This window comes from Dipodomys ordii, unplaced genomic scaffold, assembly GCF_000151885.1.
Source record: "Dipodomys ordii isolate 6190 unplaced genomic scaffold, Dord_2.0 Scaffold6, whole genome shotgun sequence".
NCBI classification, from domain to species: Eukaryota; Metazoa; Chordata; class Mammalia; order Rodentia; family Heteromyidae; genus Dipodomys; species Dipodomys ordii.
This window is the reverse complement of record NW_012267222.1, coordinates 18,390,768-18,408,901: the sequence shown is the minus strand read 5'-3', so window position 1 is coordinate 18,408,901 and position 18,134 is coordinate 18,390,768. Positions and strand designations below refer to the sequence as shown.

At 60.3% G+C, this 18,134-nt stretch overlaps 1 protein-coding gene across 2 annotated transcripts in view; it reads left to right on the top strand.

Moving 5' to 3' along the window:
• Positions 1–18,134, top strand: part of Arhgef10l (Rho guanine nucleotide exchange factor (GEF) 10-like) — a 120,966-nt gene that overhangs the window by 87,447 nt on the left and 15,385 nt on the right. For both annotated transcript variants that reach the window (XM_013035162.1, XM_013035155.1), the window contains 4 exons: positions 3,300–3,386; positions 4,243–4,466; positions 5,485–5,639; positions 10,097–10,245. In XM_013035162.1, coding sequence (XP_012890616.1) covers positions 3,300–3,386; positions 4,243–4,466; positions 5,485–5,639; positions 10,097–10,245 — 615 coding nt within the window. The remainder of the gene's footprint in view (positions 1–3,299; positions 3,387–4,242; positions 4,467–5,484; positions 5,640–10,096; positions 10,246–18,134) is intronic.

Sequence of the window (18,134 nt, the reverse complement as noted above, 5' to 3'; positions counted from 1 at the left end):
GATTTCGTGATACAAGGCCAGGATACTAAGAGGGCAGGAAAGGAGCGCCTCCGTGTGTGTGTGTGTGTGTGTGCCTCCGTGTGTGTGTGTGTGTGTGTGTGTGTGTGTGTGTGTGTGTGTGTCCTTCCGGACCTCCTCCACCTTACGTACTGCATGTACAAAAAAAAAATCACCTTGAAATCACCTTTGGAGGATCCCCCTAAGTTTTGCACCTGTGCCCTCACGCTGCCCTGGCTGGAGCAGGGAGAGGTATGGAGTGAGCTGGGGTGTGTTGGGCAGAGATGGGGTTCCCTGTGGGCATTGGGTGGAGGCCTGTGCCCACAGGGTGGGGGGGACCTTAGGGTCTCCCCTGACTTCGGTGGAGGGGATTGGAGTCTTCCATCTCCTCTAGGATTTGCAGACCATACCTGCACCCTGACAGGTGGGATGAGGCCTCTTCCTCCTCCAGGGCCTCTTGGGAAGAAAGCTGAGTCTGGGGGATGAGGCCCCCTTCTCCCCCAGTCCCATCTCCCTATGCAGAGCACCCCACCGGCCCCCTGCTCAATGTTTTCCCGCAATCCTGCTGACGGAGGGAGCCATTCACGCCTCTCCGTGGGTAATGAAGCTGTGAGGGTCCCCGGGGGACCCGGCAGAGCCTGCACGGCCCCATTTGCTGGGCCCTGAGATGCCCATCCCGCTCCGCTGCGCCCGCCTCCCACCCAGACCAGACAGCTGTGCCCCATCAGCTCTGTGCCGCCAGCCGGATGAATTAGGGGTTTGGAGTGCCAGGGCCTGTCCAATTACTGCAGGAACAGCTGTGAGCACATGCCCCCTTCCCTGCCTACTGCCGGCTTGCAGGCCGGCTAATGAGAGCCAGAGACCCGGCCTGGTCCCCCTGGGAAGGCTCGGGCAAGACCCGGCCTGTGTCCCCCTGGGAAGGCTCGGGCAAGACCCGGCCTGTGTCCCAGCAGGACGAGGTGTGTGCTGGCTCTGTTCTCTAGGGAATGGGGTGCAGGTCGCTCCTCTGTGCTGACCCCGCCACGCTCGTGCTGGGCCTCGCTGGGCCCCACAGGGGACCTGCGTGTTGGCGGTGTCTGGAGCTGCCCTGTTCTAGTTGAGTCCTGCCCAGCTGTCCTAGCTCTGGGACACCAGGGACTTGTTCCAGCCATGATGTCACCACTACGTGACATTGCACGTGACATTGGGGTCACCTTCTGTTCTCCTTGACTGGGTCGCAGTGCATTATGGTCACTGGTGGAGCCGGGAGGAAGAGGCCCCTGAGGTGTCTTGGGAGTTTCCAAGGCCTGACTTTGGGGTGCTAGAGGAGTCTCCTGCCTCCGTCTACAGGGGGTTCATTCTTGGGGAGCTTATCCTGCAGTAGGCTGAAGTCACCCCGAAGGATACCTGGGAACCAGAGGGAGACAGGGAGGGGTTACTGTCCACTCTGAGGTGCTCAAGCCCTGGGTGGACTCAGGGAGCTGGAACCCTGCCCTGGATAGAGTCCGGGGCCAGGCTGCTAGGCTTGGCTCTCAGCTGGATCTTCCTGGCCTCTGCTAGGTAGAACTGCTTTGTAACTGGTCATTTTCCGTTGCTCTAAGGAAGTACTTGATGCTGGGTCCTTTATAAGGAAGAGAGGGTTATTTACAAAGCTCAAGGTTTTAGTGATGTTCCGCCTCTGGTGGGGTCTTAGCATGACATCATTTTAATAGTCTTATTATGATGTCATCCTAACAGGCTTAGCATGACATCATCTGAATGGTCACAGTGTGCATCGCATGGAGAGGCTGGGATGCCGGGAGGGCGCAGAGGCCAGAAGGGGTCTTTTTATAACAACCCACTCTTGAGGGAATGAATGGCGTGGTCCCCTAAGAATGACGTTAATCCCCAGGGACCTCATCGCCTTCCACCAGGCTCCACCCCCTAAAGAGCCCACCTCCGTCCATCCACACTTCTGTCCTGGGGATCCAGCTGAGCTGTTATGCGTGATACTCTGTGGGGAGACCCAAGCCCTTCCTGAATTTAGTACCCTGCTGGCTCATTATATAGTTGCCCACCGGGGGTGCACTGCTGCAGCCTGGCCTTCCCCGGCCCCATAGACCCCCTCCCCGCTCCCCCAATGAGAAGTGGGATCCCCTCTTACATGTGAGGACCCCTAGGTGGAGCCACCAAGTTGAGGTTGGAGCCCAGGTTGGCTGCACCTGAAGCTTGCTTCCCTTCCCTAGCCTGTCTCCTCCTCTGTTCTCCGCACACCCTGACTTTGGGGGAAGTCTGCTTCCTGGAATGGGTGGGAAGAAGCCCAGGCCCTGGCCCGCTAAGGCGCCATTTGAGCTGCTGTCATCTTGGACCCGGCTCTGTCGGTCAGCTGACATCAGTCCCTAGAGTTGCCATGGAGATGTCTGAGCCCTGGGCAGGAGCACCCTTGCCTCCTCTGGGAGGGGAGGAGCTGTAGGCGGGCAGTACAGGCCCCTGGCTGCTGGGAGCCGTTAGGAAGCGGAGCAGGCAGGGACTCCAGGAGGCTGGGGTTCAGGAGGCTTTCTGCTCAGAATTGAGGGGGCTCTGTGTTCCCAGCTGGGCAGAAGTGGGCCCTCAGAGTGCTGCCACTTCTGGTCTGGCACCTGTCCTTCTGGGTAGAACTCAAGCTGAAGGGATTGGAACTTTAAGCCCTGACGCTGTCTCTGCTCCTGATTTGTTTGGTAACTTTGAGCTAGTCACATCCTCCCCCTTTCCCCTCTATCCCCTCCCCCCCCCCCAGCTTTAGTCTCCAGTTGGCCTGTGAAGAGGTTGGATGAGGCCATTAGAATTGTTAGAATATTAGAATATTCTGGCAGAGCATGGACTGGCTGGGGCCTTCCATACCAGCAGAGGGCAGCACTTGTCTAGAAAAGGCACCCCATCCAGCCCCCCTCACCCCTTCCCTGCAGCCCAGACTTGGCCAGAGGCTGCTGGCTGAGTGGGGTCAGGAAGCTGGCCCCTGAGAGACCATGAAGAATGGAGCTTGGGGCAGCAGACCCAGGAAGGAGGCACAGGTAGCTGGCGGCTCCTTTCTGCGAACCTTGTTTTTCCTCTTCAAAAGAGAGGGGTGAGCCTTAGTGGTTTTCGACAAACCTTGGAAGCTGTCCAGTTTTCAAGACTGGGCAAATGCAGGGGATCATGCAAGTCTCTTCTGGCCAGAAGGTTCTAGAAGAGAGAGTTGTCAGTATGTCGACCCTGTGACGTATGTCATTTTCCAGTCTCCAGCCTCAAAGATTCTCACTGGGGGGTTGGATAGCCCTTCAGCCCTTACTGACTGACGCCGCCTCTGCTGTCTCTTGTCTCTGCAGCTTGGGGCCCTGGTCCACAGTCCTGTCAACTGTCCCTTGCTGGGCTTCTCCGCCGTCAGCACCTCCCTTCCACAGGGCTACCTCTGGGTGAGTAGAGGGGGGCAAGGGAGGGGCTGTAGACATAGCACCATCCACAGAAGACTTCCTGGGAAAGCAATCAGAGCTGTGCAGAGGCCTGGACCAGGAGGCAGGCTGGGCACCCCACTTCATGCAGCTTTTCTGTCTCCCCATATCTGGCACAGCAGCTGATTCAAATGAGCCTCCTCCCCCATGCCCCCTCGGGATGCTGAGGGCTCCCCTCGGTGCCCGAGGCTCCAGCCTTGCCATTCCCAACCACCCAACTCCTCCTGCTCATTCCTGTTTCCAGACACCTGCACAGCACAACTGTGGCTTACCTTCCACAGCCACGTGCTCCTTGGGAGGTTGATTTATTCCTCCCTCTTTCTCCATTATCCAGCACATAGTGCATCTGCCCATTGTTGTAGGCATGTATCCACCACCCTGCCCTCCATCTGTCCAATTATCCATCCACCCACGAATACATGCATGCACTCATCTATATACCCACTCACCATCCATCCATCCATCCATCCATCCATCCATCCATCCATCCATCCATCCATCCATCCAGTGTGTGTCACATGTTGGACAGAGGGTGAGCATGATCAATTGACATGCTCCTACAGAAGAGGAGATAGAAAGCTGACGGTATTTATCGACATTAGCTCCTACTTGGTTTCCTTTTGTCCCTAACTTTTTGCCACACAACGTTATGTGCATTTGTGTGCACAGGGTGTGTGCTGGTAGGAGATGAATGTTCTCACCATATGCATCCCCCGTGGTGAGGAGAGGCTTGGGAAGGTGGGCCCAGGGAAGGAGGGGCTGGGGCCCACTGTTGACTGCATGGCGTCCTCCTGACTGGCCCCTCGGTCTCCGTCCCCAGGTTGGAGGTGGGAAGGAGGGTGCCGGGGGCCAGGTGGAGATCTTCTCTCTGAACAGACCCTCCCCACGCACCGTCAAGTCCTTCCCCCTGGCGGCCCCGGTGCTCTGCATGGAGTACATTCCGGAACCGGAGGAGGAGGCGGAGGGCTCGGAGGAGAGCCGGGCCACCACAGACCCCTCAGCGGCTATGCACCCCACCATCTGCCTCGGGCTCCAGGATGGCAGGTGAGGGTGGAGAGGAAGGGCGTGGGACCGCCGTGTGGCCCTCATGCGGGGAGCAGCTCTGTCCCAGCCAGCTGGCCCTGTCAGGCAGCGTGACAGCGTTCAGGCCACACGGCTTTGGTGTCCCAAGAATTGAATTCAACAAGTTGGGGTCCTATATACATGTCTGTGTATCCTCAGGCGCCATGCGAGCCCTGGGACCCTTGGCTTCCAGATTCTCTCTAGGCAGGGCCACGGGGAGGCCACTGAGAAGGGACACATGGGCTTTTGGTTCCCCTAGCTGTCTCTGAGCCTTCACCCATTTGTGGTCTGCCTGCTGCTCCCTGCTGGGTGGGCAGGGTGATCTTGAAGTTCTGGGCAGCTGGGGTGATGGGGTGAGGGGTTCCTTACCATGAGGTAAGGTTTTTTTTTTTTTTTTTGGTCTGTGTGTGCCAGTGCTGGGGCTTGAATGCAGGCCCTCAAGCTCTCTTTTGGCTTTTTCAATCAAGGCTGGTGCTCTACAACTTGAGCCATGCCTCTGGTTCCAACTTTGTGCTGGTTAAGTGACATGGACTCTCCTAGATTGGCCTGTCTGGGCTGACTTTACACTGTTGTCCTCTGACCACAGCCTCCCAGTAGCTGGGATTAGACGCACCAGCCTCAGGCGCCTGGCTCAGTCAACACATTATTATTTTTTTAACCAAGATAAAATTCACATAACCCCAAAGTCATCATTTAAACTTTTAAAAGCGTACCATTCAGAGGCTTCCAGGAAGTACTGCTAGTTCTAGCACATTCTCATTACTCCTCAAAGAAGTCCCATGACCGTCTCTGGAATGCCCTACAAATGACATCTCAGCACCTTTGTGGACCCTATGGAGCCCTTAGGGACCGCTGTGAGGAGCCAGGGAGAGCCCTGCCCCTAACACGCCATCCATGGAGTCTAGACGGGGGTGGGGGGTGGGGAAGGGGTCAGTCGGCTTGGGGGGAACACCAGGCTGGTGGGTGTCTGTGAGTCACAGTGCGTCCCTTCTCCCCACAGCATCCTGCTCTACAGCAGCGTGGACACGGGCACCCAGTGCCTGGCGGCCTGCAGGAGCCCCGGCCCACAGCCAGTGCTCTGCCTGCGGTACAGCCCCTCCTTCCTGCTGGCCGGCCTGCAGGACGGGACCCTCGCCGCCTACCCTCGGAGCAGTGGTGAGGGCGGTGGGTGGGGCCGGGGCCGGCCTGGGTATCAGCCGGGGGCTGCAGGAGGCAGGCAAAGGAGCTGGCACAGAATTGGGGGAAGGCAGGAGGGGAGTCATGGGCGGAAGGGTTTGAAGACCCTGAAGGCCGACGGAAGCCTCATGCCTGGTCCCTTAGATGTGAATCCCACAGAAATGGGGCGCTCACTGCCAGGCAGGCTGGCCAGCCCATGGGCAGGACTGGTGGGTACAGAGGGACCTGTGGTCACGGTCCTGGTCTCAGGGAGGCAAAGCCCAGGCCAGGGTCATGGTGCCCAGGAAAGGGGTGTCCGGTCTGCGTTGTATGGAGCCATCACTGCCATGACATTGAGTGTGGGGGGTCGAGCTAGCGGTGCAGGGCCCATTCACGGCTGGAACACTGTCCTGAGTCTCACTGGCTCTGCTTGGTAGATCAGGATGCCAAGGCTGTGTGTGTGTGTGTGTGTGCACGTACCTGGGTGATACACTTGTCACAGTCCTGTGGGGGCCCGTGCTCTGTGCCCTGTGCAGTGGCAGGTGAGGCTGTCCCCAGGTGACCCCAAAGAGGGGGTGACCCTGAGATCTGCTGCACCCAGCTGCGTCTCCTCCCCTTGGTCCCCTCCGACACCACTCTGATCCTGTTGCAGCGTTTTAAGCGAATGTTTGCACAGGGTTTTTTTTTTTGCTACTTGGCACTGTGTTGGTATTTTTAATTAGCTTTTGATAAGGCATTTATAGTTTTTAATTAAAGGGGGAAGAAGGAGGGAAAAATCCCTCTTGCCGTTGGAGCGTGCGTGCGAATGTAAATACAGGCTCAGATGTGTCGAGGTTTAGACGGAGCTCTAAGGGGGCCACCCACCCTCTGGCGCCCACTGCGTGCGGACCGCAAGCCTTGCCTTCTTCCTGTTGGCCTCCGGACTGCAGTTTGGGTCACCTTTGGCCCTTTGCCTCTTGGCTCCTTGGTTTGGGTGCTGGGTGGGGAGTGGGGAGGGACTTGGCTTCCCTAGTTGCATCCTTCCCCCGCCCTGGAGTGGCATCCAAGGTGGAAGTGTCGGTGGGCTGTCCCTCCACCCCCAGCACGTCTGTGCTGCTGGGGGGCTAGGGCGTCCACATAACAGATTTGGGGGGACACACATCCCTCCGTGACTTCTAGCCTGGAACTGGAGCCTGGCAGTTTATCAGAACCAGAGAGCTGCTATGGACCCTTGGACCCCAAATCTTATTTTCCAGCTGGAAAGACACTATGGCACCTCGTGACTGAGGTGTGATCTGCACCTTCCTCCCGGCCGTCCTCTCCTCTTGCCTTCCAGGAGGTTTTATGGAGGGAGACAGACAGTTGAGGCAGTGTGTAAGGGGCAGATCAGGCCCCCAGCTCTCCCCGCCCACCATGAGAGTCTAATGGGGGGGGGGGAGAAGCTGTGGCCAAGGCCCTCCAAGGAGGCTGTCCCTGATGCCGAGAACTGAAGAAGACAGCAGGCGAACAGTGCGCTGTGGGTGGAGGGAAACCAGAGAGGAGGCTGCCGTGTTAGGCGGGTGCCGGGGGGGGGAAGGTGGCACTAGCCAGGGTCTGGGGACAGATGGCTGGTCATGGGGTTGTCTCTGTGCTGTGAGTAGAGCAGAGCATTGCAGATGGCTGGGCACTGCCCCTTGCTGGCTGGGGACCGGGTAAGCATGGCTGTCATGGGCTGCAGCCTTGGAGAGAGGTCTTGCCTTACCTGGCATCCCCACCAGTAGCATCCTTCAGAGGGGGCCTGGGCAGGATGGGGGTGGGGGGGTCTCTGAGGATCTGCTACACTCTGTGGGGTGGGCAGAATTCTTTCTTATGACCTCCACGTTGGCTGTGCACATGTCTGGGGCTGGACTCATGGGCCTGACCCCTGACCTGTGAGGTCAGCCCTAGCCGACTAGATAGTTAATCACTTAGGCCTCTGAGACCCCCTCAGGTCGGCCCATCCATCCCAGCCGCAGATGTCAAGTTCCTCCACCTGTGCCCTGTGGGGCCTCACCTCCCCCCAGAACTCGTTTTGGGTACCCCCTGGCGGTCACAGGGTCTGGGGCTGGGACTCGTCCAGGCCTGGCACCTGCAGCCCCAGGGGAGCCAGTACCAGTGCTGGATGGGGCCTTTGCAGATGTGTGTGGTCACAGGTTTTGTCCAGGGCAAACTGGCCTCCTGACCCTAGCTAAGGGAGGGCGGGGCCCACATTAAGCAGAACAGCCAGACACCAAACCGGGCACTTAGATTCATCTCAGAGATCCCGAGGAAAAGCAGATCACAGATGACTGGAAGACTGAGGGGGGGGCCTCTTCTACCTGACCGGCAGGGAGACTGAGGCCCAGAGAAGTATGGCACGGCAGCCTGGGGGAGCCTCTGCTTACCTCTGATCATTCCTTCATTCATTATGCGCTCAAGTGTGTGCTGCCCATGAGGTGCTGGGTACTGAGCAGGGTGTGCTGTCCTGGGCCAGTGCTTGAACTCAGTCACCTGGGATCCCTCTCCCTCCCATGGATTCCCCACCTCTGAGCTAGCACAGGCACCACTGGGGTCCTGGGTGGATGGATTCACTCTCTGGAGTTTCAGACAACAGAAAGGAAGAACAGGCAGTAGGGACCGGGCCCCTCCCTGGGAGCAGCTCACCCCATCTCCTGGAGTGAAGCCTGTGAAGGTCAGGGGCTCAGAGCCTCACCTGTCACTCATCCTCCGGGAATGGAAGTCGTTTGTCCCCCTCTGGCCTCTCAGCTTCCACGTCTCTGTGTCCTGCCCCCCGGGACCTCCAGAGCTGTGTCCCCTGTGGCTGGGGAGGAAGGGCACGGCGTTGTGAAGGTGCCTTTGCTGAGGGAGGACTTCCGTCTCTCCTCGCTGGCTGTGAGGCCAGCTCCCGCCCAGATGGATGGGCTGTCATGCAGGGGGCGGATGTACACCTGTGAGCTCGTGTTCTGGAACATGTGTGTGCTTGCCCACAGCCCACCTCCTTCCCTCCCCCCTTCCAGGGCCAGGAAGGTAGGGTGAGGCTGGAATCTTAGCCTGGTGGGTAAGGCTTTGGAGGATAAAGATCCATCCCCTGTGATGCCACAAGCAAGCCAGGGCCTAGCCGGCTCAGCCTCTTGTGCAGGGCGACACGGGGGCCTCCATGAGGGCCTCCTGTCCAGCATCCTTTTGGATACAAATTCACAAAGTGTGACCAGTTTCTCCTTGGGTCCTGAGTTGGGTCCGCTTAGACAATTTCTGGGACAGCGTGTGAAGGGCAGAGTAGCCAGCCAGTATATGCGTGACGCTCAGGTTTGGTGGCTGTGGCCCTGCCCAGGGTGACAGGTTGTAGGGGTGACAGTGGAGTACACCCCACATCCCCCGGACATTGTCCCAGCATGCCTAGCCACTCCTTCCCACATTGGTACTGCTGAAGCTACAGCTTCTGGCCACAAGCACCACTGCATTTCCTCAGCCACTGGGGGGCGCTCAAAGCCCCGTGTTTCACCTCCATGAGCGAGGTCAGATACGTTGGGGTCACTCATCTCCACACCCCCCTACAACTTGGGTTCTGGCCACAGAGCGGGCAGGAGGGAGGGCAAAGAGGAGGAGGAGGAGGAAGTGGAGGGAGAAGAGGAGGAGGAGCAGGAGGTGGCAGTGGCTAGACTAGAGTCAGAGCTGAGTTCTAATGCTTCATGGCCCACCATCCCTTCTCAGCTGTGGGTTTCTGGGGAGCCAGGATCTGCTTCAGAGGAAGCATGGGAAGCCAGTGAGCAGGGACAGTCATGGGGGTCCGAGGCTGAGGTGGTGGGGGCGGGGGGGCGGTAGGCTCGCCATGTCTTGTGTCGGGAACCAGGCATCCGCGGTCGTATTCTCAGTGGAGATTCAGGTCCGCAGACCACTCTGGCCCAGCCCCGTGCATTCCCAGGCTCGGGGCCAGTGGTCTGTGGATTTGAGGGTCTCCCCATAACCTGGCGTGTTCGCTGAGCTGGGGTTCTGCCGCAGGGCACCAGGGAAGCTGGAAGGTTCCAGGGAGAGGGGGAAGGAAGACAGACCAGATGGACCCCGTTCACAGCTTCCCCGTAACCCCGGTGCCGTCCAGCTCTGTGGACAGCTGCACCTCTCCCTGCCAGCTGAGGGTGTGCGTGGCACCCTGGACGGCAGCTGGCCCGGCTCAAGCTGGCTCTGTCCCACAGGCTCTCCTAGAGAGCAGGCCTTTGCCCATTCAGTGCTGTCTTCCCAGCCCCTGGTACAAGCACCCCGTGTGTATCACTTAGCAGGGTGAGAGGTAGTGAGGGAGGGCAAGAGGGGCTTGGAAGGGAGTGGGGGAAGGGAGGGAAGGGTTCATGGGTCCCCTGGCTGTGGGTCTTAAATGGTGGGAGGCAGAGGGGCTGGGAAAGCTCCCACTGGCTGGAATGGGGACCTACAGCCTGGTGAGGGAGGGCCACGTGGGGCCGCCGCTGACCTGTGTCCTCCTCTCCCACCAGGAGGAGTCCCCTGGGACCTGGAGAGCCCCCCGATGTGTCTGACCATAGGGCCGGGGCCCATCCGCACGCTGCTCAGCCTAGAGGATGCGGTGTGGGCCAGCTGTGGACAGAGGGTCACTGTCCTGGATTGTGCCACCCTGCAGACTCAGGTACGCTCCTGCCCTGCGACCCCGGGGGCCGCCTGCCCCGCTCACCCTGCTGACCATGGACCCCGGGGATGGCTGGGCTGTCTCCAGTACACAACCTCAGGGGCCCCCGGGAGGGAGAGTCCCGTGGGCCCCGGGTGGAGCGGTCCCCGTGGGGTGGCATCTGGGACTAGGGCTCAGGGCCCGTGCGTGGGCTCAGCCATGTTGGGGGCGGTGCTCTAAGTGCTGTGGTGGGTGGGTGGGGAACCTGGGGTTCCTCCCGCCCTTTGCCTTGTTGCAAGTGTGGCGGAGCCTGGGCCTCATGCCCGGATGAAGGCCCGGTCCTAGGGCTGGGGGTGGCTTCTAGGCAGGTAGTAGGCCTCCTTTTGGGGGGTGGTCATCTCCTGGACAGCTTTAAGGTGACACTGGCCAGCCAAGCAAGAGCGCCAGGCAGGTCACAATCCTCACTTGCCAAACGGAGGATCTGACTCTAGGGGTTGTGTCTTAGGACCATGGCAAACGGCCAATATCCAGGGGAGAGCTGGGGGCTCCACCCCCCCCGATCTTTCTCCAGTCCTGCTGCTTGCTGCCTGAGCACCTTCGAGCTGGGAAGAAGGGACAGGGTCCCTGTCCTGGGAGCCCCTGGCCAGGGCTCTCAGATATGTGAGTTTATGTGCTGTGTGGGGTAAATGAACTCACACGCTTATGAAGGTTGAGTCCCCCTTACAGCCGAGGCTCAGAAGAGCAGACCTGTCCTTGCTCAGTTATCACAGAGACCTGACAGCCAGGCGTGCGAACCCAGAGCTGGCCGGCCCACGACCCGGGGCCTGACCCCCAGGGCAGAGGGGAGCCGCTGTCCCAGCCCAGAGGGGTCGGCAGGGAGATCCTCTCTTCTTGGTCTCTGCGTTCTCCTCAGACTTTTGCCACACTGGGCGAGGCCCACTCACCCGGGGAGCGTCCGCACCCCCGTAGCTCCTGTCTAAATGTTCATCCCGTCTGAAAATGTTCATGCCCGGGGTCGCGTTGGAGGTGACCCTCCTGGGTGTCAGGTCGGGGGCTGGCCTGATCTCCGCCTGCTCCTTAGCAGGGAGAGGATGATGCTGTGGGAGAGGCTGGGGCCCAGCTCGAGCTCGTTGCCCTCTGTGGGGGAGGGGGTGGGAGCAGCGAGGGGCGGAGGGGGGGATGGGGGGGTGGAAGGCTCAGGCCCTGAGGGCTCCTGGAAAGGGAGAACATTCTCAGAGCCAGGAGTGTGGGGAGGCAGCCAAGGAGGCTGGGGGCGTGGCCGAGGAGCTGGGGGCGTGGCCGAGGAGGTTGGGGGCGTGGCAGTGGGGAGGGAGTCCAGGGGGGTCTCTGGGGTGCAGAATGGTGGTTGGTGGCTGAGGGGTCTGAGGTGGGCAGCAGGTGGGGCTGAGCCTGCCCCCACACAGCCCCCTCTGCCTGTAGGACCCCATCCTGTGCTCACTGTCCCGCTCAGAGTCCAGGCTCTTCTGGGCTCCCGGCCCGCCAGCCTCAGTGCTGCCTGTGCTCTGCCTGCCCATTGCCCACAACCACCTGCCAGCCCCGAGGCTGGCTGGTCCCACGCTGGCCTCCATGGTCCCAGCCTGGCCTGGCCCTCCCGGGGCCCTGGCTGCCTCTTTCCCTGAGCTGGCCTGGGCTAGGCACCCGTGACAGGCCATCATGGCTGATGCCTGTGACAGCCCATGCTCCCTGGTCCTGGGTGGCTGTGGGAGGGGGACTGGGGCGTCTCCAGGAAACCCAGGAGGGCTCAGTGGCTCAAAGGTGATGGCAGTGGTAAACTAGGAATCTTGGTCACTCGAGAGCTTTCGCGGACATCTTCCACCGGGGGAAGCCACCATTGCTAGTGTGTAAGGGTCAGGCACCGAGCTCACAAAGTCCTCAAGGTAACTCCGCAACAGGTACTAGTTGCACTGTACAGATGAGTAAGCACAGAGAGGTTAAGTCACTTGCCCAAAGCCACACAGCTGCAGAAGCAGGGTTGGGGTGGTGGTGGTGGTGGCAGTCTGGGTAGGAGGGAGGCCCCGTCCTCCGTCCACACTGCTGGCACTCCATTTGTGGTCCCCATCAGAGTCCCTGTGGGGAATTCCCGTGGGAGTCAGGCTACCAGTCACCCCTCCTTCGCATTTGTCTCCCTGTGTCTGGCTGGGATGGCAGGAGTGGGTGCTTGTCTGCAGCAGTTGTGGGGGGCAGATGTGGGGTGAGTTGCCTCCCCCCTCCCCCCCAGATAAAGCACCTAGGGACTGCATGAGTAAGTCACAGCCCCTGCTCTTTGGGGGCCCCAAATCCCGCGTGCAGAGAAAGACTTGGACTGTCTGTAAGCCTCAGCTGGGTCATGGGGCCCAGGCCTGCAGGACCCGGAAGGCAGGGGCAGGATCCTGAGCTGGTAGCGGAGGGGCACGGGAGAGCGTGGACACCGTGGCTGGGCAGAGGAAAGCACTGTCCTCAAGTCCAGGCCAGGGACAGCTTCCTGAGGGGGGGAGGGAAGGGTTCTGAGCTGGGGACTGTCCCCCTCGGCTCACCCAGCCCTGCCTGTGCACGCCTTGCCCGGCTGTCCCTGCCCAGCCCTGCCTGTGCGCGCCTTGCCCGGCTGTCCCTGCCCGGCCCTGCCTGTGCGCGCCTTGCCCGGCTGTCCCTGCCCGGCCCTGCCTGTGCGCGCCTTGCCCGGCTGTCCCTGCCCAGCCCTGCCTGTGCGTGCCTTGCCTGGCTGTCCCTGCCCGGCCCTGCCTGTGCGCGCCTTGCCCGGCTGTCCCTGCCCAGCCCTGCCTGTGCGCGCCTTGCCCGGCTGTCCCTGCCCAGCCCTGCCTGTGCGTGCCTTGCCCGGCTGTCCCTGCCCAGCCCTGCCTGTGCGTGCCTTGCCTGGCTGTCCCTGCCCAGCCCTGCCTGTGCGTGCCTTGCCTGGCTGTCCCTGCCCAGCCCTGCCTGTGCGCGCCTTGCCCGGCTGTCCCTGCCTTTGGTATCCTGTGTCCTGCAGAGATGTCACACAAGCGCACACACACACACACACATGCACGCACGCACACGCACGCATGCACACACACACGCATGTATGCACGCATGCACATTGACACTTGCCTACCAACAGCTTGTTTGACTCCTTGATCGCAGCAGAGGCCGGATGGGGCCTGTTAAATAATAAGGTAGCTCCATGGGGCCTGTGTCAACATTGCGCCCTCCGCGCCCGTTATCGAGATGGCCACCTTCAAAGTGTAATCCATCCGTCTGGAGTTCATTTCCCACGATCGCTGGAGGGGAAGCTGGCTGCGGGATGATGGTTGCATGTTAATTAACACACACGCACACACACACACACACTCACGGGCAAACCTATTGAGGACAGACTGACAGTAGGCCTGCAGTGTTGGGTGAGCTCCCCTGAGCTGGAGTGTCCAGGGGGTTGGGCAGAGCCTCTTCCTGACACCAATGGCCTGAGGCAGAGAGGGAGCTGGGGCTGGGGCCGGGGCTGTGGGCATCACCCTGCTCCTAGATCCCTGCAATGCTGCAGAGGGACCAGCCAGGCCCAGCTCACAGATGGACAGTGGACCGGGGCCAGGCCTGTCTCCTAGCCCGCAGCTGCTGGCCCTGCTGGTGACTCTCGCCCATGCCCAGCGTCTCCCTGCCAGGCCTTTGCCTGCCCCTCCCTCAGGTCACAGCTAAGCTGCCACCTGCCCAAGGAGGCCATCCTGAGCCGCAGCTCCCGAGTCACCTCCATCCCCGCCCTGGTCCTGGCTTAGAGTGTCCCCGGGGTTTACAGCCATGCTGGCCGTCAGTTCCTTTTAGAAGCCGTTTCCTCGATGGCTGTTTTCTGCACCTCTGCTTCCTCGTCCCCGGTGGCCAGGGCCAGGCAGGGCGCAGCCTCCAGCCTGCCTTCTTCCCTCCCTGTAGGTCTGTCTCTGTGGGACAGGCCCCGGCTGTCCTCCGGGATAGAAAGCTGAGCCTGGGCCAATGGAGGTTTGGGGTGCCTGGGCTGGCTGAAGCGTCCCCGGGGGAGGTGGGGGTCTGTGGGGAACCGAGGGGCGGGGAGGGAGAGTTAGATCCTGCCTCTGCAGTGCCCGGTGCTGCTCTAGAATGTTCAGGCCCTGGGATGGCCGTGGGGAGGATGTCTGTGCCACTCAGGAGCTGGGGTCCCCGGACATGTCCTGTTTCCTGTTGCCCCCAGAGCCAGGCCTGGCACAGCTGGAGCTGTCCTGCAGGCTGCAGAGCCCGGCTCTGCCACCCTGGCTCCTGACCCTGCCTGGAACTCCCTGGAGCCCAGGGCGGGTGGGCTCGGACACGGGCTTAGCTCCCACAGATGGGGCTGTAAGGGGGGATTCACTGAGCCAGCCCTTCCCCTGGGAGGTTGCCTCCACTGCCCAGCCTGAGAGCCACCTGCCTGGATCGTCCGACCCGCGTGCACATCCGCTGACCCAGCACTTGACTTCCACTAGCTTTAACGAGAGAGCAGAGCGGCTCCCAGGGCCGGAGCTTGGTCCCCGCTGGACCTGGAGTCCAGTCTTGCTTGTTGTCACTCAGCACGGCAGAGGAGAAACTTCTCTGCCTTCCTGGACACTCCCAGCCCCCCTTACCCCCCTGCCCACCTCCACGTGCACCCGGCTTACCCACCCTTAATTTTCACGTTTAGTGCCCAAACTTAGTTTGCATGTATTAGCCATCGTAAATCCATCTGGGCCTCGTGACTCGCCATGAATAATGCATCTCTGGGCTGTATTAGTTTTCTGTCTCCCATCTTATTTATGACACGAAACGGGTGGGAATTTGCAAAAGCGAAAGCCAGGCGTGCGCAAGGCTTCTTGGGTAATAGTATGCAAATTGGTGAGAGTGTGAAAAGATTTACCAAGTCCTCCTCTAGCACTCGGTGGAAGCAACCCCAAGTTGGAGCCACAGGACAAGCGGGGGTCCGGGGTCACGCCACTCCCTGGAGACAGCTCTGTTCAGCAGTGGGGACTGCCACTGCATGCCCCCTGCCCCGTGTGGTACCATGGGCCCCAGTGCGTCCTGTGGGCTTGTGGCCTGTGCCATCTGCTTGGCGAGGCCCGGAGCTTGCCTGTGTTACTTGCTTGTGGTGTCTGCCTGGGCACGAGGCGGTGCTGGAGACTGAGCAGAGGCAAAAAGGGGACTCCTGACTCCCACTGAAGGACCGCCTGGGGAGATGAAGGACCAGGCCAGCGGCTGCCTGCCCAGGGCAGCGTAGGTGCCCTGGACAAGGGGCTTTGATCTCTGGGTGCTCATGTGCCCGACTGTGGGGGCAGTGACAGGTGGCCAGGTTCCCTGAGGGAGCTCAGCGAGAGGAGACTGGAGGGGAGAGGAAGCCCCTTGGGGCGTGTGAGCCGATGCCCGGTGCTCGCGGGCTGGTGGCGGGGAGTGGGTCTGGCCCAGGGCCGCGTGGGTTCCTGCCTGTGCTTTGAGTTGGTCGGGCAGTATCCAATTGGGAGCAGAGGGTCTGGGGCGAGCCTGAGAACCACAGCCCCTCCTCTCCCCTCTCCCCACGCCCCCTGGCTGGTCCTTGCCCCTGACAGGAGTGTGTGTGTGGGGGGGGGGGGACAGGGAGGTGCCGGCACAGGCCACAGTCATCAGGGAGTGGGAAATCAAGCTCCAACCCTACGCAGGGAGGGCTCCGGTGGGAGCCCATTTTCTTTCTTGGCACTTGCTGTGTGGAGGTCAAAGGCGCCCAGAGAATTGGTTCCGGTCACTCCTCCTCACTCATGTGAGTTCTGGAGTCTTTCTGTCCGTCTCTCTCTGACTCAGGGGTGTCGGGTGGCCCCACATGGCCGAGGCCCAGCCCTCCCGCCTCAGGCAGGGGGTCAGGTGATGGGGAGGAAACGCTAGGCTGGCTCTGGTAATTGCAGAAAAGGAGAGGAAATTAAATAGACTCCTAAGGGGTGCAGGGGCGATGCCCAACCTCATCCCGGGGAGCTGGGAGCCCAGGGATTTGTTTGGTTCTAAGCCTTGGGTGCAGTGACCCACCCTCGGCGTGGTGGCCCATGTGCTTTGCTCTGGGCTGTCCTGGGGGGGGGCGGGGGACAAGACAGGGGCTGCTCTACCGTCTGTGCCTGCCTAACTGCGTGCTTAGTAACAAAGCAAGCCTGGGAGGAATTGTTAACGCTTTTTTTTTTTTAGGGTGGGGTAAGGATCATTCAGAGTGATATTGGCAAAAACCATTGACTATGTTTCGAGAAAAATGCACCCAAGACACCAAACTTGGCATAATCTTTTCCAGAATGGACTCTTAAAGGAAAGTTGGTATGTGGGCGGGGGGCATCTATCTGTCCATCCCTCCTGGGCTCAGTTGGCACTGAGCTGTGTGTGGGGGATCTGTCAGACTGGCCCCCACTTTTCAGGGTGCCGGGCCATGTGTCCCGGCCACTGATGATTGGTGGAGGCAAGCCCCCACCTTAAGCTCCCCCCCCCCCGGACAGTGTGTCTGTCCACTGAGGCTCTGAGCCCTTGGCCTCTTCCTTACCTGGGTCCACAGATATCGGCTGTGGTTTTGAGGTAGTAGGTGGGTGCTGGAGTCCTGTTCAGGTGACCAACTGTTTGGTTTTTTAGGACTGATACATTTCCTGGTTGTCCCCTGCTATGACCTGGGCCAGCTGGGACAAGCCTGTCCCCGACGCTCAGCCTGATTGTGGTTAGCTTCTCAGTTTGTGCCCTAGGCTGCGAAGTGTTGATAAGAACGTAGTAGATAAAGACAGAGAAGGGGGTTTGTGCTAATTGCTTTCCGTAGTTGGTCCCTCTGCACGACACTGCAGTGGCTCTGAGTGGCTGGGACCCTGGGCTCAGGGCCCAGTCTGTCCCCTGGCCGGGGGAGTGACCACACACGTCTTCCTTCAGGCTTTCCTGTCCCTGCAGGTTGGATGAGGATGGAAGGTGGTGGCCACTTCCTATGTGGCCCTGGGGGATTAGCATGTGGGTGAGGGGCAGGCTGGCACGTGTGGAGCCACCCTTGTACCCAATGCCAAGTTTCTCAGCAGTTTGGTGTGTGTGTGCACACATGCGCACAAGCGTGCACTAGTACTAGGGCTTGAACTCAGGGCATAGGTGTTGTCCCTTAGCTTTTTCCCCTCAAGACTGGTGCTTAGTCACTTGAGCTGCCAGCTTTTGGGTGTTTAATTGGAGATAAGAGTCTCTTTTCTGCTCAGGCTGGCTTCAAACTGCCACCCTTAGCTCTCAGTCTCCTGAGTAGCTAGGACTAAGACACCAACACCCTGCTCAGAGCAGCATTGATGGTGACCAGGTGACCCATTGTATGGGTACCAGGAGCTCAGCCTCGATTGAATGCAGGCCTGAGCCATGGAGAGAGCTGGCGAGCTGGGGTCTGCGGTAGAGGCTCCATCCGGCTCTGGCCCCGCCCTCTGGACGCCTCATCTCCCCCCTTTCTGGACTCCTTCTCCTTCCAGAATGTCTATCCACAAGTGAAGTACTCTGTGTGTGTGTGTGTGTGTGTGTGTGTGTGTGTGTGAGAGAGAGAGAGAGAGAGAGAGAGAAAGAGAGAGAGAGAGAGAGAGAGGCCCACCCTGCTTTAGAAGGCCCGCACCCAGTAGGTGCGTGAGAAGTGGAGACCCCTGCTGCCCTTTTCCAAGTAGCTCCCCATGCCCTGCGGCCCTCCCAGGCCCCGGCGTCCTCTCACTAATGACGCCCTGGGAATTTATGGAAACGGAGCACGGCGCGCGCGTCACCTGGAGGCACATAAATATTGTAGGACGGGGGGTTTGGGCTGTGTCAGCACAACTTGCCGCAGGATCACTCACCTGGAGCAGCAGTGCAGGCATCCGCCGCTGGGTAGCTGCAGAGATGGGGTGCGGTGGGTGGGGTGGCACCCACTTCATCCCTACAGGCAGCCTGCCTGCACGGTGCTCCCGGCCTGCTCTCCCTGGAGTCCTCCCAGCCCCCACCAAGGC